General features: G+C 38.8%; 1 protein-coding gene across 1 annotated transcript; it reads left to right on the forward strand.

Moving 5' to 3' along the window:
- Positions 1–1,703: 1,703 nt before the first annotated feature.
- On the forward strand, positions 1,704–24,528 carry SEMA7A (semaphorin 7A (JohnMiltonHagen blood group)). The gene is made up of 14 exons (XM_075273635.1): positions 1,704–1,803; positions 5,587–5,717; positions 5,811–5,843; positions 8,130–8,225; positions 9,705–9,795; positions 10,665–10,787; positions 11,895–12,031; positions 13,565–13,737; positions 14,521–14,629; positions 15,842–16,034; positions 17,139–17,254; positions 19,205–19,359; positions 20,059–20,105; positions 20,683–24,528. Exons 1-14 carry the CDS (start codon positions 1,704–1,706, stop codon positions 20,973–20,975), a joined length of 1,797 nt encoding a protein of 598 aa, XP_075129736.1. The 3' UTR covers positions 20,976–24,528.

The following is a 24,528-nucleotide window of genomic DNA, read 5'->3' on the forward strand; positions in this document are numbered from 1 at the left end:
AATCACATTGTATAAATGTTATAAATTTCTTTGCATTTTGCTTAGAGAAATAAGTATTTGATCCCTCTGGCAAACAAGACTTAATACTTGGTGCCAAAACCCTTGTTGGCACACACAGCAGTCAGACGGTTTTTGTAGTCGATGATGAGGTTTGTGCACATGTCAGGAGGAATTTTGGTACACTCCTCTTTGCAGATCGTCTCTAAATCATTAAGATTTTGAGGTTGTCACATGGCAACTGAGTTTCAGCTCCCTCCATAATTTTTCTATGGGATTAAGGTCTGGAGACTGGCTAGGCCACTCCATGACCTTAATGTACTTCTTTTTGAGCCACTCCTTTGTTGACTGTATGTTTTGTGTCATTGTCCTGCTTGAAGACCCAGCCACGACCCATTTTAATGTCCTGGTGTAGGGAAGGAGGTTGTCACTCAGGATTTTACGGTACATAGCTCCATCCATTCTCCCATTGATGTGGTGAAGTAGTCCTGTGCCCTTAGCAAAGAAACACCCCCAAACATAATGTTTCCACCTCCATGCTTGACAGTGGGGATGGTGTTGTTTGGGTCATAGGCAGCATTTCTCTTTCTCCAAATACGGCTAGTTGAGAATGCTAAAGAGCTCATTTTTTCTCATCTGACCACAGCACCCTCTCCCAATCACACGCAGAATCATCTAGATTGGTCTGATGAGACTAAAATTGAACTCTTTAACATTTATGCAACTTTCCATGTTTGGAGTTGAATGTAATGTTGAATGAAGCAGGAGCTGTCCACAGACAGCTCCTGCTTCACCACTCTGCCCCCTGTGTGCTCGGTAGTTGTAGGCACAATGTGATGACATCGCTCACATCGTGCATGTAGCTTCCTGAAGACACCAGGAGCAGATGAAGGGGGAGGATTGGTGGCAGAAAAAAGGGGCACATTAAACGGGTGTCAGAAGGAAAAATTAAAGTTGGGGCAGATGAAAGGGGACATTAAACTGAGGGCAGATGAAGGAGGGGGGGGGGATTAATAGGGACATTAAACTGGAGGGGGACATTAAACAGTGGTAGTAGCTGGAGGAAGACATCTTTGCCCCCAGTTTATTGTCCCCCTCCAGATAGCCCAGTTTCATATCCCCTCTAGTTGCCCCCAGTTTAATGTCCCGTCCAACTACCTCATGGTTTAATGTTTTAGTGTCTTAATTTAAACTGGTGCACCAGGAGAAGGACTCCATACGGTGGGGCAATTGGAACGTTACATAAACTCTTTTCTTGGGCAGCCATATTTTCTGTATTTCCTGTATAGTCGACACAGCAGTTTGTGTTAATTTTATGGTTAGTGAAATGAATTGGAGACAACTGACATTATTGATCATTGCAGTCTTTAGGAAGTGATAGAGTATAGCTCCAGACACCAGGAGAGTTTAATACAGAGCCTTACCTTATCTAACACTACAATATTCACCTGAATACTCCTCAGCCTATCCCATATGTATACAACAACGATGATATGTCAGCAATAAAGGACAGTGGAAAATTAAAATATTTGAAAGTTTCTTTGTTAATAAAAGTACATTTAAAAAAAAAAAACCATTAACTGGATAACCTTTTCTGTTCTTTTTATGGTGTAATCTTTCAGTAAAGACACCAGGGGGAGCTGTGGTAGATGTACAGTATAAGAACCATTTAATCCTTCCTGGGTTTATACATTCACTACGTTACCATGAAGCCGTACATACTTATTCTCCTGAGGCTCTCCGTTTTCTTTACTATGATCCTGTGTAACAAAAGAATGGATCCAAGAGTAACCCACCCTGTGAGAGGTGAGTAGAATCTAGATCATACTGCCAAAAACAAATACAATACAGTGACGTGCATGAGCTACAATCGTAGGACTGATGGAAGCTGCTTTACTTCTAAGTGAATTGTATTAATCGGTAGCTTTTGGCGTGCAGAAAATATAATAGTTTGCATTATTAATTGGGGTGTTGCTTCCTATAACATTGATGAAATTTTATTAATACTGATAATCGTACCACAAGTCACAAGGTATAGTGACCAGATGGTTGTAGTCTCATATAGGGATTAAGACATCATATTAGCCCATTTAAAAGACTGTGGCTATACTGTATATCTTCTCTTGTGTACTAGTGATTTGTACCCCCCACTGTGCCTTGAACAAAGAGATGCAGGGAGGGCGTCATATGAGAACCTCTTTTTCTTAAACTTTCAGGAAACATGACCCACACAAAAAAATATTTAACCATTCAGCGTCCATCAATTTGGTATAATACAAGGAAGTAATTATCTGAATTGATTACAATCTTTATAGTTTACGATTTCCCCTTGAAATTTGTACAGGGCCTTTAATAGTTTCACTTCCCGCAGTGTCAGTTACGTCTATGTTCTGTGAAATATATGGTTTAGTTCGGGAATCAAATTGATTCAGGGGAATTTCAGTGAGATGTCATGAGTAAAATCTATGCAAACCATATTGGCGTATGACGTTCCCAGCTTTCATACGCCCACAATAGGACACCATCATATGCACTGCACCTGCATATCTCCATAAAACAAATGGCAAAGTGCGTTTAGTTTAATCTGATGTTTTATGACTGGCTGTAAAAAAAAAAAAAAAAGGTGGAAACCGGTGGCTGGATGATTTATAAACATACAGTCCTATGAAAAAGTTTGGGCACCCCTATTAATCTTAATCATTTTTTGTTCTAAATATTTTGGTGTTTGCAACAGGCATTTCAGTTTGATATATCTAATAACTGATGGACACAGTAATATTTCAGGATTGAAATGAGGTTTATTGTACTATCAGAAAATGTGCAATATGCATTAAACCAAAATTTGACCGGTGCAAAAGTATGGGCACCCTTATCATTTTATTGATTTGAATTCCCCTAACTACTTTTTACTGACTTACTGAAGCACAAAATTGGTTTTGTAACCTCAGTGAGCTTTGAACTTCATAGCCAGATGTATCCAATCATAAGAAAAGGTATTTAAGGTGGCCAATTGCAAGTTGATCTCCTATTTGAATCTCCTCTGAAGAGTGGCATCATGGGCTACTCAAAACAACTCTCAAATGATCTAAAAACAAAGATTGTTCAACATAGTTGTTCAGGGGAAGGATACAAAAAGTTGTCTCAGAGATTTAACCTGTCAGTTTCCACTGTGAGGAACATAGTAAGGAAATGGAAGACCACAGGGACAGTTCTTGTTAAGCCCAGAAGTGGCAGGCCAAGAAAAATATCAGGCAGAGAAGAAGAATGGTGAGAACAGTCAAGGACAATCCACAGACCACCTCCAAAGAGCTGCAGCATCATCTTGCTGCAGATGGTGTCACTGTGCATCGGTCAACTATACAGCGCACTTTGCACAAATAGAAGCTGTATGGGAGAGTGATGAGAAAGAAGCCGTTTCTGCACGTACGCCACAAATAGAGTTGCCTGAGGTATGAAAAAGCACATTTGGACAAGGCAGCTTCATTTTGGAAACAAAAATTGAGTTGTTTGGTTATAAAAAAAGGCGTTATGCATGGCGTCCAAAAAGAAACAGCATTCCAAGAAAAACACATGCTACCCACTGTAAAATTTGGTGGAGGTTCCATCATGCTTTGGGGCTGTGTGGCCAATGCCGGCATCGGGAATCTTGTTAAAGTTGAGAGTCGCATGGATTCCACTCAGTATCAGCAGATTCTTGAGAATAATGTTCAAGAATCAGTGACGAAGTTGAAGTTACGCCGGGGATGGATATTTCAGCAAGACAATGATCCAAAACACCGCTCCAAATCCTCAGGCATTCATGCAGAGGAACAATTACAATGTTCTGGAATGGCCATCCCAGTCCCCAGACCTGAATATCATTGAACATCTGTGGGATGATTTGAAGCGGGCTGTCCATGCTCGGCGACCATCTAACTTAACTGAACTTGAATTGTTTGTCCAAAATACCTTTATCCAGGATCCAGGAACTGATTAAAAGCTACAGGAAGCGACTAGAGACTGTTATCTTTGCAAAAGGAGGATCTACTAAATATTAATGTCACTTTTCTGTTGAGGTGCCCATACTTTTGCACCGGTCAAATTTTGGTTTAATGCATATTGCACATTTTCTGTTAGTACAATAAACCTCATTTCAATCCTGAAATATTACTGTGTCCATCAGTTATTAGATATATCAAACTGAAATGGCTGTTATAAACACCAAAATATTTAGAACTAAAAATGATTAAGATTAATAGGGGTGCCCAAACTTTTTCATAGGACTGTATATTCTGTGAAGTTTGGGCATTCCCTTTTTATTAAGGTATGTGGTTCTCACAGGAGTAGGGGTACTTAGAAAAAGGGCAAAGTAAAATTCCTTCACTGATTGAGTCAATATAATAATATTACATAGTAGTTCATTTATTTGAATAGGTCCCATGCACCCAGTTATCTGTGCCCCTTCGATCCTAGTGATTCAGAATCTCCTAGTGGGTGACAAGATAATAAAGATCCTTTTGCCACTGTTGAACAAGGTATTTGGGGTCCCTATTGTAGATTTTGCCTTGGCTCAACCTATGTAAACTAGTTATGGCATGGTGGCACAGAATTACTGGATTGTAGGTAGTTGTAATGGAGCTTATATTATAGCAGAGCATGTTCCTACATCATTAATCCCTCCTATATGTCTTTGAGTCTGACTTGATATGAGAATGTACTCATCGTAAAAAATAATGTAAAAGTGAAGTGTGTTCTTGGTTTCTGGCCTTTTATGCAGATATATGGCATATTGTGAGGTCTTGTCCTACTGACAGATAACTATGTTAGTGGATCTCAGGTGGTGTGTTCATCCTCTGTATAATCTGCTCGCTTGTATAGGTTTTCTATAACCGGACATACACTGGATACAGTTGACATATCCATATATAACAGTTATGGGAATAAGTGATATATTGGCTTCTTCCTGTTACTAGAGGATGACTCATTTTGGTGATACTAAGCACATATCTTTTACATATCCGCTACTTACAATAGACACACCTAGAAGTATATTGGTAATAACATCCTGTCAAAATTACTTTCAAGCTGGTATCTACAATTTTTGCATCTTATCATTTACAATTGAGTTTGTTCACTATCAGCTTTTACTCTTTATGTTACCATCTTGGGCAGAACAACTCTAGGAGACCAAGCTGTCAACATGAAAATTTTATGCTAAGCAAGAGAAACAGGAAGGTAAATTTATAAGATGTTGTTACTTAGAAGAGGAACTAAGCTAATCTTATTGCGGAAGCATCATTTCACAAGTACAGTATAATGCAACATTAACAGACTGTCCTAACACAACATTATGAAAACAGTGATGGTATATCACTAGGACATAACTTTATGATAGGCAAGGCTCCCTTATTGATCCTGAGAATACAGCAATGGTATTATGTCGTATCCCTCCCATTCCTGGCATAGCAGTACCTGCCACACACTATGGATGGAACTGCAGCGCAACCTTGTTCAAGTGAATATATAAAATATATAAAATCAGAAAGAAAAGACAAATAAGAAAAAAGTATATTTTTTAATTTATCTTAATAGTCTTCATTTTCCCAACAGGTCATTGGTCTTCTTCTCTGCCCAAACAGGTGGCCAATCCTATATTCTACCAATCAGAAGATCATTCCTTATTCATTGGAGGAGAAGAGATCTTGTATCACTATAATTTTGAGATAATGAAGAATTACACGGTATACATCTTCTCTTACTGGTAAAGATACTACATAAATAGACTCTTTGTATCCATTGAACTAAAGGCTTATTCATCTCTGTTATGTTCCTAGATTGGAGCTGATCCTAATATCTGTCAAGGAAAGGTGAGTTCCCAGTCCTCCTAGAATTATACATGAGATGTCATGCTCTACAACATGGAGTGTAGTGTACTGGCAGCACAAAAACTGCACTCTCTTTGGTAGCCTCCATTCAGCCTTAGGCCGCCAGTCTCTAAGCGTAGAGAATTACGTATAACATCCCAGAAAACCAACTTGTATTAGACTGTTATTAGTTGCTAATACTAGTTATTAGTACATGTCTAGTTATATACAAGCACACTGTAAGGTCTGAAAGTAGGAATTTGTATACCACTTTGCAGACTATGTGGCGATATAGAACAAAATATATCTCTAGACTGGCTTCACACCATTTAGACATGTTTGTCATTTAACATTTTTTTTGTGTGGCTAAAACACTGCAGCCAGACATTTGCTATAGGAGATAGGAGGCTGTCATTGTTTTGCTATACGAGTGGTCTGTAGCATTTTTTTAATCGCAGCAAAAAAGTCAACAACCTTTGTCTGTAGATTTCAGTAAAACGTGCACCGAAACAGAATAAAAAACACTTTAAGGCCGGTGCACCATGTGGCGAATCCCATCAACATATTGTGGAAAAATACGGGCATTGGAAAATATTATACTGTATTATAACTACGGAAGCTGCTGGCGGTTTCCCTATGGGTATAATGGAAACCTCTGCAGACTTTCTGTGAAAAGTGCTGTGGGAAAAACCTCAAAGCATTGCCGCTGTGGTTTTTACTGCAATGCTTTTTTTTTTTTTTTTTTGCCATGGCCCACTACATGGGGCCTTAACCTAAGGCTGAGGCTCCACGTTGCAGAAACGCAAATTTTTGGTTGCAGATTTTGCTGCGGTTATTTGAGCCAATGCCAAAATGGCTGAAAAAGGTATAGGAAACATATAGGAAGTTCTTATACTTCTACCTTCTGCTCAATCCACTCCTGGCTTTGGCTCAAAGTCTTCATAATAAAAGCTGAATTTCTGCAACATGAGGCCTCAGGATAAAAATGCTTTAATGTACCAGCCAGAATAAGTCACTGTGATAAATCTGGTGCATTTTCAAGCTGCCTGTCTTCAGTTTACACTGTCTAACTATTAGTAAGACTATGTTCACATTAGTGTTATTGAAGTCCATTAATCATTATTTATAGGATCAGTTCAGGGGACTTAAAGACTTTTTCTTCTGTTAGAAAAAGATGAAGGAAATCTTCTGCCTTCTGTTTTACATTACAGTGAATGCTGAATCAGTCATTCTATTGGCAGTTAAGTTCGTTGCCCTGATCCTATGACAGATTAGCGCAACAGACAGTGGCGTAACTAGGAACGGGCCAGTGGCATAACATGCCCCCACCCCCCGCCCGACGCTGAAGACCTTGACCAACTGACCCCTAACGCCGGCCTCCTCCTCCCCCCCCCCCCGCACATTTCTGTGCAAACTATAATATCCTATATTGGCCCCTGCACACAGTATTATGTCCCCATAGTGACCCCAGTACACGGTATTATGTCCCCATACTGGCCCCAGTACACAGTACTATGTCCCCATACTGGACCCAGTACACAGTATTATGTCCCATTGTGGACACCCATGAACAATTATTATACTCGGGGGGGGGGGGGGGGGGGTCTTTTCAGACTCCAGAATATAATAATCAGAGACCCAGAGGGATACAAACTACTGTTACTTACCTATCTCCCGGCTCCCCTGCATTCTCCGTCACTGTCGGCCATCTTCCGGGACGTCATGTGACCGGGGCCCTGCGTCGCGGGTCATATGACATCACGCAAGTAGGCCGAAGCCTATCCCGGAGCCTGGAGAGGTAAGTAACACAGTTTTTTATGTTATCTTATCTCTCCGGCCTCCAATCGTTATACTCGGGGGTCAGAAAAGACCCCCTAGTATAATAATGCTTGTGGGGCCTGCGACGTCACTTACCGATCCTGCCCCTGCCAGGATTGGTAAGTATATAGGGCCCATTACCAGCTGGAGTAACTCCAGCCGGTAATGGCCTATTAAAAAAAATAAATAAAAATGCAACGGTAGCGGCTGTCACTGGGCCCCTAATGTCCCGGGCCCTGTGGCAGCTGCCTCTGCTGCTACGGCGGTAGTTACGCCACTGGCAACAGATGTCTATAACAGTAGTGTAAAAGTACAATATGTTTGAGATTATGGATTTCATAAGTAAACAAATATAGCTGATACATCATCTTTTCTTCCTCATCTTGTACTCTTTTTTTACGTAAAGACAATTACCATTCTGTTTGTCTCACACATCTCAAAATATTAAACTGATTTTTTTCTTCTTTGCAGCCTTATTGCAAAAATTATGTAACGTTTGTGGGTCAACTTCTTGAAAAACTCACTGTCTGTGGCACTAATGCATACAATCCTGGCTGCTGGGCCATGGTAGGTAACAACTACAGCACAGTGGCAGAGCCGCGCTTTATGGTGTCGTAGGGTTTTGATGACTTATTTGGTCTTAGCCTTCAGGTTCCACCTTTGGGGGTTCCCTTAAACAGCTGATCTGTGCAGGTTCTGTGCATCAGACCCCCTACTATCTGATACTGATCACCTATCCTGAAAATACATTGCATTTAAAACATTTAAAATTATTCTTCTATTTCCTTTACATATCAAAATCAAAAATCTCGCACATTATAGTTTTACTTTTCATGTCTGAATATTGTAAGGAATCATATATAAGTTCCACTACTGTCTACTCAGAACCACTGGTATATAGAAAATATCAATGAAAATGCATTCTATATCAGGTCTGTTCTTAGAGGCAGTCACTGATGATTTACATTTTTATTATGATACAATACACAATTTTAATATTTGTAGTGAACTGTAGTTTTGAGATTTGTGAAAATGAAAAATAATAACTTCTGTTTTATGAATATGATAAAAAATCCAGGGCCGTACAGAAGGGTGAGGCTTTTGAAATAGGGGACAATCTTATTTGTGTGAGTGTCTATAGTTTCAGGAGGTGTGGAAAAATTGCTGCAAAGTAAGAATGTTTTGAAAAAAGAAGTGTTAATTTTATGAATTGCCATAAATATGTATATATGTGTGTATTATATATATATAATAATGTATAGATTGACTGTGTGTGTATAGTTCTGTATTTATGCTATGGTATGAGTGTGCATATGCAATGTAGGAGTCCTTGTGTGTGATTGTCTGCTGCCTGCATGTAGTAAGTGAACATATTATCTGCATACTATATCGTAGTACTACATAGGATAAATAAAACAATCTTATTTCAACTGTGTTTGCTATTATTATTATTTATTTATACATTTACTTAATAGATATTATTAATATTATTATTATTTTCTTCCAACTGTTTATTTAAAAGTCAAGTTAAAGTTTGATTTCTCTGTGTTTGTAGTATGTTGCCATTTTATTGATATATCATATTACATAGTTAGTATTGCTTACTGCTTGCAGTACTTTCCTCTCCGCATGATTCGTGTGGACACTGTGCGGAATACTCATAGACCCTCATTATAGTCTATGGGTTCCATGTGTTTTCTTAGTGAACTGCTTTTTAAATGCGTTCGGTATTCCATTCGGGGGGTCCCTAAGCGGACTCCCCGAACCGAATACCGACCACAGATGTGAACTGGGCTTCAGTCTGCCACATGACTCCATCTTTTAATTGTGCAGTTTTTGCAGTATTGTATTTTTATCTGTACAGTAGAGCAGCATTGTGTATCTATATATAATGACTATATTCATTAGAAGATGTACTGTATGGCCTTGTATCAGTAGTTATTATCAGTAACAATTAACAAACAATGTTGATGTTATATATTTTATTGATTCTCCACAGTAAACATAAACCCTGAACATATTGATAACTTGGTCCTGTAATTTTAGGCTGGTGAACAATTTGAGAAGCTTTCATATCCTTGGGCTGAACAAATGGCACCTCTAACACCAGAGATCAATCATAACATTTTAATAGCAGGTAATAAATGCTATCATTTATAATAATGACTCCGTTTACCATGGTTTGACCTATAAACCTATAACTCTACAGTATATTTGCAATGTCAACCTTGCCTTCCAATAAATATCAGATTATAATCTAAACTAAACTTTTTTTTTCAGGAAATTAGATGAATATTAGGAGATGCAATTTCTATATCTAATTGATCACAGTATCTATCTAGCTATCTATCCACATATGTAGCAAAGTGTGAGTGTGATAACTTACTGCAGCCAGATAATTCACAATAAAACTCATTGAAAAAGCCAAGAGAAGTTATACAATGACAAACATTTGTGTAATGCATTTTTCTAACACAAGGGACTCAAAGTGCAGAGAGCTCTATGGAGTAGAGGAGTTAGTGGCTGCCAAACAGGTGACCGTCCCCAACACTCACAAGGTTCAGTTGTTTTGACAGGAAGCCATTTTACTTAACAGTTTATTTTTGGCATATAGACGGAAATCCACGCAAATATGGGGAGGACTTGTAAATTCTGTGCAGATATTGCCCTTCATTAGATCTGAGGACACTAGCACTGCAAGGAAACAATGCTAAGCTAGCCACTGAGCGACTGTGCTGAACGGTTTGCTGAAACTGTTTAACTTGTTAAGTGTCTCACTGCACTACAGATCTATGAGCTATTCCATCCATCCATCCATATGATATTTCAGCACTCCAAACATTTATAGGAATTTATTTATTTATTTAATTGACTTTGGATCAAGTCTTTTGCTGGCACCCGTCCTTTATTTTTATGAAGAATGCTGCTCACTTCTCATTTGCCTATCTATATATTTATTTCGGCACAGATATATTTATGTATTAAAATGATTCTTACATTTTTCAGGAGATCAAGTATACTCCACATTATCCCGAAAATCAAACAATGGAGTGAGCATGATGAAAACCTTTTTTCGCAAAATCCATGGCAAAACTCCACTTCTGTACACAGGAGATAAATTCTTAAGACGTAAGTAATGATTAAAATATAGAAAAGTATTAAGTCTACATTATAGGGAGTCTATCATTAGAAAAATACATTTTTAACTAATGGCAAGTTGGAATAGCCTTTAAAAAAGCTATTCTACTCCTACCTTCATTCTAAGCTTATGCCCACCATTTCTGATAAAATCATTTTCTTCTGTTATGCAAATTACAATCATAAAGCATCGGGGGCATTCGCCCTTTGTTCCAAGCATCCCCTGCGTCATAACTCTCCACCACCCCTTAGCTTCTTATGTTCACTCCCCTCCTTCTCGTCTCTGGAACTTCTGCCTTTGCAGGCATCAGACACAGAGCTGTACGTATATCAAATCTCGATCATGCGCAATCGGCTCTGCCACTTCAGGTTTGGGCAGAGCCGACTGTGCATGCCCAGATGGCCAATTTCCGGTGGTCTGCTACATCAGCGTACTGCACCTCCAAGTTATGTTGCTATTCATTTATGAATGAAATTTACGCTACACAATCTGCACCAAAACCTTTGCAGTGCTTGCTCTCTGTTTTCCCCACTATATTTTGTCAGTTCTGTTTTGTGCATGAAGACTGTGTGCATTCATATATCCAAAGTATATGTGGTTGAGAAAAGGTTACAATAGGTGAAGTGCTTGTGGGTAGACCACCACTACATTTAATGGGGGCTGATGCTGCATTATATGGAGGAAGGTATTGGGAGACCCCTCTTAATCATTGAATGTTGGTATTTAATTGCGTTCCATTGCCACAGGTGTATAAACTCCAGCATAGAGATTGTGAGCCAGACCTTCTCATCCAACATCAGTGTCTGATCTCAAACATACTCTCTTGTACAAATTTCCACAGACACACTGCAAAATCTTGTAGAAAGCCTTCCCAGAAGAGTAGAAGTGTTGTTAGCTGGAAAGGGAAAGGAGGGACTCCATATTAATGCCTATAAAGACAAAAGCTCCTATAGATATAATGTGTAGCTGTCCCTTTTTCTAATACATATCCATGACAAGATCCTGTGTGGATGATATTCACATTTCTTATATACATGTCTATTAAATATTAAGGTAGATACAAAATAAAATACAATATGTTGTGTTTTTTTTATTAGAGCCAAAGTTTGTGAAGTCTATAGTTGTCGAGAAAGAAGACAAAATACAAGATAAAATTCTTCTCTTCTTCTCTGAAGATAATATTGAAAGCAGAACATTAGAGAAAAGACTGTCTATGGTGGCTCAACTTTGTAAGGTAAGATGGCAAACTGTCCTATACTTGGTGGGAAATGTGAACGCAACAAGACAAATGATCAACTCCTTCCCAGCAATTATTAATAGGGAAATATTGTCAAATTGTACCGCCGACAATTTATTAAGTATGATGGTGATTTCCAATAGCTTTTTATAAAGACAATACACTGCTATTTCTGACACATTACTTGACATATAATACAATAACAAAACCTCACCTTGTAGCGTTTTCTGCCGCATTCCTACTGAAAAAATGGTAGACAAGTACATGAAGTCTGATAACTCTTGTGCATACAATATAATATAACAAAAAACAAGCACAAAAATAGCCGAATAAAAATTGTATAATTTATTAACATATAATAAACTGTAAAATATGTAAATTTACATTAATGGGACCACAGAAAAAAACAAACAAACAGACCGCTCCTCAGAAAACAGGTAATAAATGTATCTAACGGCTCGTTCACATCTGCGCCGGCACTCCGTACTTCAGGTTTCCGTTTCCTGCCTAAAACAGAGGCAGGAGACAGAAACCTGCAGGAGTCTTTCTCACCCATTCATTTGAATGGGTGAGAAAGCTGTTTGGCCGTGAGCGGCGGTGTGCGTTTTGCGCTCTCCGCCGCGAAACCGGGTTTTATAATCCGGACACAGAGTCGGACATGCAGTACTCTGTGTCCGGATAAAAAAAAACGGTTTCGCTGCGGAGAGCCTAAAACGCTCACTGCCGCTCACGGCCGGACCCGGTCTATGGTTTCCGTCTTCTGGCATGCAGAAGACGGAAACCATAGAACGGAGACCCTGAACGCAGGTGTGAACCTAGCGTAAGCAAGTAGCAACTACACATACCCATATATCTCAATACAACAAAGTGATGGTGGCAAATCTGGAGAGGGCAAAGGAACAAACACGCCCCAGTGTGCATTTCGCCTACAGCTTCGTCAAGGGTTTTAATAATAATAATTATACGTTTATTCATTGAGCATTACTGGCCCATAATTTTTGTAGTTTGTTTGTGCATACAATACTTAAGGAGGGATAAAGGTCCACAAGTTACACTGTGCACCATATAGACTTCCCCCAGTTTTATCCTCTACATGTTGTCATATAGTGAATAGTCTACATACACACTGTTTTTGATGTTTTGTGGCATCTCTCTGGCTTTTTTTTCTCAAAATATAGCATTCCCAGGATATAGCAGCTTTTCTGGTGTTTTTTGGCTTCTCTTTAGAAAAAAAAATAATTAACTAATGTTATAAAGTTAAAAAAAAACAAAACAAAAAAAAAACACCAAAACCAGTTGTGAAACATCTTGAACATTATGCCATTGTTACAAGAGGTTAAAAATGTTGCAAAAATGATTTGTTTAGCATCATATTCTAAGTATATTTTAGTACACTCAAACCTTTTCCGTCACTCTTTACCCGTATGGTATATGGTATTCTTGCTTATTTTTTTCCAATTCTATTTCCATAATACATTTATTTTGTGATAAAGCCATTACAACATTTTTAACCAAATTTTGATTCCTCAGGAAGACTCAGGATCAACTGGCGTTAATACTCGATATGTATTCAGTACAGCACTGAAAGCACGTATGATGTGTGGAAACCAGTTATCTGGGCAATATTATCCACACCTACAAGACATCTACTTTCTGCAAGGAAAAACAGGGAATGTGATTTATGGACTTTTCACAAATTCATGGTAAGTATCCTGGCTCAAGCTTTAGACAAATACTGTACAGTATGCGAGCATTAAGTATAATAACTAGAATAGGACAAAAAATGCTTATAGTACAATTCACTCCCCATAGTACATAGTACAATTCACCCCATTTCTCTATACCTGCATTGACAAAATAAAATTTGGACAGGTACTCATAGATATTTGTTACATTTGCACTTTGTTTTATACATGAGAATCACTGTGCTAGGGATAAAAAATGACAATCTCTATTATGATATGTAAAAAGAATGTCCAAAGCAGTACCATTCTAAAGACAACACAGGGTATTGTCCCCATTGTTCAACTCATAAACCCTCCAATAACAGTAGAAAATGGATCCTCACTCCTACAGATGGACTTTTTTTCCCATGCAAAAAGTGCAATGTTTCAGTCCTTGTTGCACTTTTTGCTTGGAATAAATAGTTAACTTTTTTGACACCTTCTGAAGTGTTGCCCATTTTTCTATAATTTATGATTATACACAGGTATTATATGATATTGTATTCTGATTGATCGAATCTGACTTCCATCAATCCTGGGAATAAAGTGACTATACTGCTGATTATTGCTTAGCTGGTGACCAGGATGATATACCATCATTTTCAGCGATGCAAATACCCCTTTAATTCTATAATAAACATAGAGAACTGGAAACTGCTTTATGCAAAATTGCATACTTGTCTTATTTGTTCCTACAAGTAACACCACTGTTTTCTTTTACTGTGTCACAAGTCATCCTTATTGTTTTTCACATTGCTTTAGGAATCACAGTGCTGTGTGCTCCTATGACATTGAAGACATTGAGAATCTTTTCAAAAGTTCCAGCTTGTGGGGTTCTTCTAAAAAGGACCTAGGGATTCGTCCTGGAACGGTAAGACCACATTTCCGCTTGCATATTCTCTTCCAAATACTCACTGTACTATGAAAATGATATCTTACTGTGAGAAGAGTGTGAAGAGAGTACAGGTGCAACAGTGTGAAGAGAGTACAGGTGCAACAGTGTGAAGAGAGTACAGGTGCAACAGTGTGAAGAGAATACAGGTGCAACAGTGTGAAGAGAATACAGGTGCAACAGTACGAAGAGAGTACAGGTGCAACAGTATGAAGAGAGTACAGGTGCAACAGTATGAAGACAGTACAGGTGCAACAGTATGAAGACAGTACAGGTGCAACAGTGTGAAGAGAGTACAGGTGTAACAGTATGAAGAGAGTACAGGTGCAACAGTGTGAAGAGAGTACAGGTGCAACAGTATGAAGCCAGTACAGGTGCAACAGTGTGAAGAGAGTACAGGTGCAACAGTATGAAGACAGTACAGGTGCAACAGTATGAAGACAGTACAGGTGCAACAGTGTGAAGAGAGTACAGGTGTAACAGTATGAAGAGAGTACAGGTGCAACAGTGTGAAGAGAGTACAGGTGCAACAGTATGAAGCCAGTACAGGTGCAACAGTGTGAAGAGAGTACAGGTGCAACAGTGTGAAGAGGGTACAGGTGCAACAGTGTGAAGAGAGTACAGGTGCAACAGTGTGAAGAGGGTACAGGTGCAACAGTGTCAAGAGAGTACAGGTGCAACAGTATGAAGACAGTACAGGTGCAACAGTATGAAGAGAGTACAGGTGCAACAGTGTGAAGAGAGTACAGGTGCAACAGTGTGAAGTGAGTACAGGTGCAACAGTGTGAAGAGAGTACAGGTGCAACAGGTTCTATCCATTTTGTATTATTCTTTTCAGGGATTATTGTAGGTAGTGTCATTTCATATCCATTTGTTGCAATTATTAGTAAAAGGCAATATCAAAGAAGAACTGGGATGTGTTCTTGATATACATATGTTATTGAGGAGGAGCCCATGTCACAAATGATCTTAGCTACTCCCATTAATTACTAAGTTATGGAGATATGAACACTCACATATAGATATAGGTAAACTTATGAAATATTCACGTGATGTCAAATGCATTTCAGTATGTAAATAATTATTCCTACTTGTAATATAATATTATATAGTTACCTCTTTGCTCTCCTGCTGTATGTTTGTTTTGTTGCCTTTCTATCTGTGTGCTCATCTTTCCATTATTTTATCCAGTGCCTTCCGCCTCCTACAAAGACCCCTGAACAGACTTCAGAAGAGGCAATAAACCATCCAGAATTGACAGAATGGCTGTGGCCGTTAAAAAATAGTACTGTTATGCAAAATCTATACTACTACAGGAAGATGGTGGTGGATGAGATAACTGCAGCAAACGAGAACATCTACAGAATCCTCGTGTTAGCCACAGGTACCAGAAAAAATATAGTGAAATCCAATTTTAAGTTCACAGATATCAAATAGATTCATCTAGAACAGTGGTTCCCAAATTTTCCAAAGGCAGATCCCACTTTCAACTGAGAATTTTGTCGGGGACACCCTCTACCATACTTAACCGTTTTTGTCCCTAATTGTATTCTGTCTCTTATTCCATTATAATCTTGAACCAGCTTACTTCCTGCACTGCAGGGCACTGTAGTCCCAATCTTTAGGGGTAGGATACTTAATTTTAAAGGGCATTGCAGGACCTCACAGTTACCAAAATGACTGCAGGAATGCAGAGGCAATAGAAACTATTTTACTTAGTAATATATAGTATATACATAAAATATATTGTGCCATTCCATTTCTCTTGCCTTACCCCTGCCATAAACTACCGCTACATAGAAACAAACCTGTCTAAGTCAGTTATGTCGAATATTACATCATGTCTAAAGTGATCTATTGGAAGATGAGGGTCATGTGGTCACCGCATAACACATTTGATCAGATGAAATGTGACCATCACTTTAGTCAATGCAGTGCAGAGTATTTAAGGGACACATATTAGTAAAGGGCTTATCTTTTTCCTGCCTACAGTTTTCCGCAGTACTCTTTGCTAACAGTGGGGTCCCAGAACTGACTTTTGGTATTAAAAGTGCACTTCAAATTCTAAATGGAAGTCTTCATAATATAATGCTGGGTTTCCCAGCCAGGGTTCCCAAGAATCTTGTGGTGTCATGAGCCTGGATTCAGAGTTTCACAGCAAAAACAAGACCTGTCTATTTTACAGTAGGGAGGGTAACTTATTTTAATTTGCTCAGAGACATGCTGTAAGCAGTAAGCATATTGGATCCAAATTATACGGTAGTACTGGACAAGAAATATATGATCTTTACCCAACTCTAAACCAAGCTTCTCTGAAACAAGAATGGGATTAGAGGCTTCCCAAGGAGTGAAGACATTTTTTAGGGATTCCCATGTGGCTTAATAGTACAAGTCACAAATTTCTATCACATATGTTTGTGGTGATATTTAGTTGCCTGAGTACTGGTTGGATAAAAGCAAGTTAATATACCTTTTCTTATTCTCTAAGATGATGGAAATGTACACAAGGTTGTAGAACTGGAAGATGGAGTTGTTAACGCTCTTGAAGTGATTCCCTTTAATCTTGAAGGAAAACTACACTTCATGGAACTGAAGTCAAATACGGTGAGTAGTAAACTTTAGACTTTTGTATACTTTTTGTTTTCATTCCAAAAACGAGAACTTTTTATGTTATCTGTCGACAAAAGTTACAAGTTACATTTTGTATAAACACAATTTCTAAGATTTTTTGAAAAGGGTGGGCGAACTCCAATGCCATCCCAGGGTCTGTTCACCATAAATAACGTTAAAGGGGTTTTCCGGGCAGAAAGGTCTGTTTTTGAAAGGTCTATTAGTGCTAGTAATGAGTTAATAAGTACACCCATATACCTTTAGCAGTGTTTGGAGTGATATCATGGAGTCTCTGGCAGCTGCTAGCATCCTCTGCCTTTGTTTGCTTGGTGTTAGATTCCTGCTGTGCAACTTCCTGTGTAGATGCTACACTAGTTCCCTCTCACTCAGCCCCCACTCCTCCCTCTCTCACTCCATTACAAAACCCTCCCTGTCTCACTAAACCTAGTCCCTCCCACCCTTCCTGTCTCACTAAACCTAGCCCTTCCCACTCTCCCTGTCTCACGAAGCCTAGCGATCCGGCCTATTACTAGCCCTTCCCACCCTCCTCTCCCTGTCTCTCTAGCTAACCTATTCTGCCCACTGCTAGAAGACAGGAAGAGGGGAGGAGCCGTTCCTTGGACACAGGAAGGAGCGGTAAGTATTGATGGGGATAGGGAAAAGGGAATTGTAATGATGACATTCCTTTTAGGAAGTGGTTAAATGGAACACCACCGGATTATCAGAAAGAGTCCCTGGGGTGGTCACATGACCACTCCAGGGATCTGGGTAATTATAGATTTTATTAATTGAAGTAAATTAGAAGTTAGGTGGGGGAGAGAGTTTAGTTTAGGGGTTAATTCTCAGTTATTCTTGACAACCCCTTTAAGTTCATTCTATAGTTCTATGAGTTGGCATGATTACATTGAATGCAAATTTATATCAAATTTTTATGTTTTAATACTTTTGCCGAATGAAAATATGTTAAGTATAAAATAAAAATTCTGCAGCATTTCAAAATGTAGTGTAAATAATCTCTTTCTACGATTGCAGTGGTGCTATATATATGTATAGTTTTTATTATTTTATTAAATATATTTCTATATGAAAAGTATAGATTTATTAGTTGTGTACTCTTAGTGTGTGGGAGGTAAATTTTAATACATTTTATTAAACCTAATTTAAATGTTGTGTCCTCCTAGTGAAACACATCCATAATGCTTTGGGAAATATAGTATTTCAAAACATTATTTCTTGTCACTGTGTGAAATGAAGTACTGCCATTATATACTAAGCAGATTCCTCTTGAACACCCATTGACACAGAGATGACCTCCTGCCTCTGCCAAACTCCCTATATGCAACAGTCATTATTGAGTGAAGAGTCCAAGGGGTTAACCATACCAACTGGATTGACATTCCCCACATCAGAAACAGATACAGCATTTGGGAGGGGGAGAGGGGGGAGCCCCAACACTTGTGTCCCTGGAGGAATGAGCAGATGCCTATTCATGGAACGTGGCACTGGCAGGAAGTGTTTAAAATGGGTCATTACATTATCTCGTACCTGTCACAGATATTATAATGACTGGATCCTAATGAATCATAGATTAGTGCAGTACTTTATCACCCAGACCTGACTTACTGTATTGAACTCAGTTTATAGTAAGACATGACTGTCTGTGGTTTGTGACTCATTCTATTCCTTAAGTGACTGATATACAACAAGTCAGCTATGTAGACTTTTCATAATGAAACCTTACAATTTGCAATGGGTTCCTTTAGTCTGATAAACTCATTCTTTCTATAGAGGTATCATATGTGGATTTCATTCTCCAAGAAAACATAAAAGTATAACGGACCAGTGATTCATTTATTCTGGTGGGATGTGATACATTCAAGTAGGAAAGACATCTGGTCTGGAAATGCTTGTTCAGTTGCTCACATCTTTGTGCCTTTTGTGTAGCACGTCCTGTATTTGGGAACTACTCATGAGGTTGCCAGACTGCCACTCGATGACTGTGATGCCTACAATAAGAGCTGCACAGACTGTATTCAGTCAGGGGACCCCTTCTGTGGATGGATTAATGGAAAATGTGAATCAGTCCTAAATCATAACAGGTATGTCATTTAGTGAACCCTACCAAACACCCATTTATGTTACTCCACAGACTATGAAACGAATCTATGCCATGTTCTGTTTAGTCTACGTGATCATATAACAGATGCTGGGAATATAAGGACAAACACTATAGTCTCCATATGGACTGTAAATGTGATTTTCCATAAACAGTCATTGGTTTTGGCATTGTATGCTCGCACAACTCCCTCTCTCATACAAGTGACATGCAGCTTTTGTCAGCCATGTCGTACTGACATTATATTCTTTAATCAAAAAGGTCAAGATGAATACTTAGATTCCTCTAAGACTGGTCAAAACTGGTCCGTCCTTGACCCCCTGCTTGTACTGCAGATAAGATCATCTTGGTGCTTATCTTTTTGCAGAGTGTTATTCACAAGATGTTACCACTTCCCCTAAATGTCTCAAACATTCTGTTTGCTTTAAATAGTGGAAGGAGACACACAAAAATATATTTGTCGCCTCTATAGCCATATACCGCTACAAGCCTCCATATTTACTGACTGCAGAAATCTGTATAATAAAGAATGGGTGAAATGGAGAAAAATCAGCCAGCACATGTATCTAGTGTAGTGGGGTTTACTAGAACATGGCAGAATAGCTAGTCCTCCATTATACTGTTCAAAAGTAGCTTCTGTTAGGAATAGTCATATATGAACATATACATTCCCTCTTAACAGGTCCATGATATATCAGAACTTGAGTGAAAATGCTACATGTGAACATGGTATGTATCATTTTTCTGTTTCTGTGTATATGTATGTAGCATATACTGTATATCTTATAGATATTTCTTCTCTTGAGACTGAATATTCACAGTAATCATCATTCACCACATCTTGTTGGTTACTGGATGAATAAGTAATATTAAGTGATATAGGAAATATTTCCTTTTGACTGATCTCTATATTAATAAGCAGTGTCACCAGGTTCTCACTACATTGTTGGTGGTGTGAAAGATTGACCTATGTGACTCTGTGAACTTTAAGGCCGAGGCCCCACATTGTGGAAATGCAGCTTTTTTGTTGCAGATTGTGTTGCGGTTTTTTGAACCAAAGCCAATGTGGGGCATTGCAGGATGTCTTCTTTGGTAAATTACAGTACTTTATTACAGCAAGTAGCTGTATCTGAAGGAACATATCTTGTGCTTTATCTGTACCGGATCGCGCAATTACTTCCAGGTAGCTGCAAAACACATATGGGGCAGCCTACTCGTAAATATAAAACTGAATATATAGAATATTTGACAGAAAATTGAATTTGTCATTTATATCCAGATCTAAAAATGTTTTACTTATCCTTAGATTCAACAATACTGTTTCTAAAAGGAAATGGGGATGCGTCCACGAATAAAGAGCTGTCTACAACTCCTGATTCAACAATCAGGAATAAAGGAGACCCGAAAATGATATTGAAGCATGACCCCATTGATGGCACCTTGGAACTGAAGATCACCAAAGTCATGTACCCTGGTGAATACAAATGTACATCAAAGGAAAAAGAAGCTGAATGTTTATTCTCAGTAACAGACACAGGGACGACGATTCAGTGTATCTGGATTTTAGTATCGACTGTTCTATTACTTATATTAATGTGACACTTCCAAAAGTTTTAGATGCTTTGCTACTTTTTCTGTACTTACTGTAGGCCATCAGTGACAATTTCCAGTTTGTCAGTAGCACAGAACTAGCCTGAAAATACAGCAGAAATTCAGGGGTGGACATTGGGAACAGGATAGGGAGTAGGTGTTTGATTGGTGGTGGCCTGACTGCTAAGACTGATCCTACTAATCCTACATGCCCAGTTGGAAGGAGCCATAGTCATGTCTGCAGCTGTTCCATCCAATTACAGGACTACTGGAGATAGCCAAGCATTGTATCCATCTATTACTAGCAGCTCCAAAACTGAATAGAGTGGAAACAGACATTCACATGGTAAGGGAGGCCATAGCACCGCCATTGTCACTAACACACTTCAATCACTGCTAATGCTCAATACCCTGCTGCAGTCTAATGTCTTTCATAATAATGTAGTTGGAAAGGGTCTCCTCCCATGTAGTCCTCTATGCAGCAGCACAAGCTACATGTCCACCCCATGTATCCATTTTTAAGATCAAATTTATGAAGGAACTACATGCTGTGCTCTGTAACCTGGGGCGCTAAAAGACCACATTACAGTGATAAACAACATACCTTTGTTATGTATATCATTTTTTGTAGATTTGGACAAAAACAACTATTATACAATATTATGAAATATTATGCAAATGAGGAAAGTAGTGCACTGAAAACCTGCAGCAAATGTGTCATTTACATAACACTTCTGAGTAGTTTATCACTGTACCATGCTCTGTAACCTGGTGGCAGTAGCCGAATATGCTTGTGGAGGTGGCAGACCTTGGTATATCTATGAGTATGAGAGGTAGCTTTTCTGTAGCAGCTATGTAAGCCAAGCTCGCAAAGCTATGTATGACCAAATGGACAACAGGCAGCAGTACGGCTCACTAATATGTTATTATAACAATGCTGCAATGTCCTGGGATATGTATGCTGAAAATGGTAGAAAGATTCCTCTTCTCCTGCTTCTTAAAGTCCTCCATGGGCATGTCTCTGTAGCAGACAGCTCATTGTATAGTGCTAGCAATTTCTACTGTACAGGACATTGTGTGATCGCACGCTTCCCCTAAAGATATACTTTTATTTAGTAGGTAAATTATTACAGTGGGTCTATTAACCTATTGGTATGTGTTTGGATTATGGGAAGAAACTTGTTGCCAAAGGGTCAGTATTATCTCAATGAATTTATTCAGCTACCCATTCTACATAGATTATGTGTTACGACCATATGGAGTACATAATGATAATTCAGCCATAAGGGTAATACTACTGTAATAATGCATGGAATGATACTAGATTATCCATGTAATCTCATGGGTTCTTCTGTATTGTTTCTTCATTTTATATCTTTGCTGTGGAGCCATTGACAGACAAGTTTAATAACTGTGAATATTTAATAATGCAGACCTCAGGTTCTTGTGGAGAATGTGAACTGAAATGCCATGTAATTTAATCACTCTTTCATTTGTTGTATTTTTTTGTTGCATGTATTTATTTTTTTGTTTTTAAAAACATTCCTAGGGGCATTAATACTGGAGTCGTATATCTATATCGTCTGTACAGGGGTGACAGCTAAATTAACGGGGTTTATTTGACATCATAGTTTCCAAAAAGTACATCTCTCTCCCAGTGAAAATGACATACATAAAAGCATATGGAGGGGCTTATCTGTATGTATTGTGTTGCTATTCTGTTTTATGTACACTTTCAGCCTTAGAATAGATCTGATGTTAACTTGCCCATTCCTCTGAAGTTGTTCGCTTGTCCTAGTCTAAACAGGAAAGTTAATTATAGAAAACAGGACATATCAGCCTATTGTGACGTCTTCATTGTAAGGGATCAAGTTAGGTCCCTTATGTTAGGACAACATAGTGTAGTGACATGAACACCAGCGGTCTGACATTTATCAAGATCAGCGCTGTGCTATTAACTCATTTATATAAATGGTAGGCAGTGATCGATAGGAGTCGGATTGATAGGAGTCCGTTTCTATGGCCCTTGGGATTATCTGCTCATTTGTCAAGTGATGTAGCTGCCTGCTCTCAGGGGGGAGGGAGGGGCTGGGAGCAGCTCTGAGTTGTTTGTGTACTTTAAGTAGCGGAGCTTCTCAGAGATCTCCAGGATTTCTGAGCGCTTATCAGTCGGTTTAATTGAATTTGGCTGATAAGGGCTGAGATAGGGAGTCCGTTACCTTTGTATGTAATGCAAACTGACTCAAATCCAGCTCTGCTACATCAGCTTCACACTGTGATAATTCATTCACAACCAATCCCATGCAAGTGAAACCCCACCCACCATAGACAGGGCAGATAAAAGTAGAACATTTGTTAGATATTTGGTTCTCAAAGAAGACCAAACCACAGGATGGACGATAAATGTAAGACAGCCGGCGGACTGATACATACCACAAGATAGCCAAGCGCTTTGGTATTCGTCACATGACCTAACTGTAAGCTTTGTATATGTCAGCTGGGATCCCAAAATACTTTACTCTTTGTTCATAGAAAACCACGACACCACTTTGAATTCAGCTTTAGAAAGTAGATCAGCAAACGATAACTAAAGCAAAATGTTAAAAGGAAAACCAGATTTCGTGACTCAACTAGGCAATCATGGTGTCTATGCCACGTAGGCCCCAGGCCTGAAACTAGGTTATCTAAAGCCAGCAACTCATTTTCAGATGCAGTTATTTTAAGACAAAACTAGGTGTGAGTCATAAAGGGGTGACAGTATATAGGACAGGCGCTACCACTTCTCTTTTCGTAAACTCACTACTGGTTTTGACTTCAAAAACAGCATTTGAAAACCTGAACATGGAAACACCCCCTTACACAAGTCTCTGGTGCTTCCTATAGAGGGCAGCATAACAGAGGCACTGTCTCCCTATTTACATCTTGGGAGACAGATTTGCATATTCCTCCCATAATCCCTTGCAGTGGAGCAACTATGGCTGTATAAGTCTCCACACACATAATAGGTGGTCTCTCCATAAGGATGGACATTATCCCCACATTATACTTATAGGGAAACCGGCTGGCATTTCCATAGGTATAATTGACATGTTGTGATTTCCAAAACTGCAATGGATTTGGAAATCGCTGCATGTCTGCAGTGCATATTTTAACTCAAAGTGGGGATTGGATTTGCTAGATTCTTATCCACTTTGCTGTGACTGTAGAATGTTGTATTTTTTTGCATTTACACCATGTGGGGCCCCACCTTAAGCTCATAACAAGATTAATAGTTTGGTATCTCTAATTATGCAATTCCTCATTTCAGTCTGCGCTATTTATCAGATATTTGTAAGTGTTAATGGGAAAACCATTTGTGGCTTCAGGGCGTTATGAAAATGCTCAGCATAAGAATCTAACATAGTGTGTGCACTTGTATACTTCCATATGCTTTTCTAATAAAAACTGCAGGCAGTGTTGTAATAGGGAGGGTTTGTACAGAGAGTAAATAGGGTATATCTATTATTGTATTTATATGTCTTGCAATGTTTTACAAACATAAATGGCTTTTTTTCTTTTATAA

This window comes from Leptodactylus fuscus, chromosome 5 (genome assembly GCF_031893055.1).
Source record: "Leptodactylus fuscus isolate aLepFus1 chromosome 5, aLepFus1.hap2, whole genome shotgun sequence".
Classification (NCBI taxonomy): Eukaryota; Metazoa; Chordata; class Amphibia; order Anura; family Leptodactylidae; genus Leptodactylus; species Leptodactylus fuscus.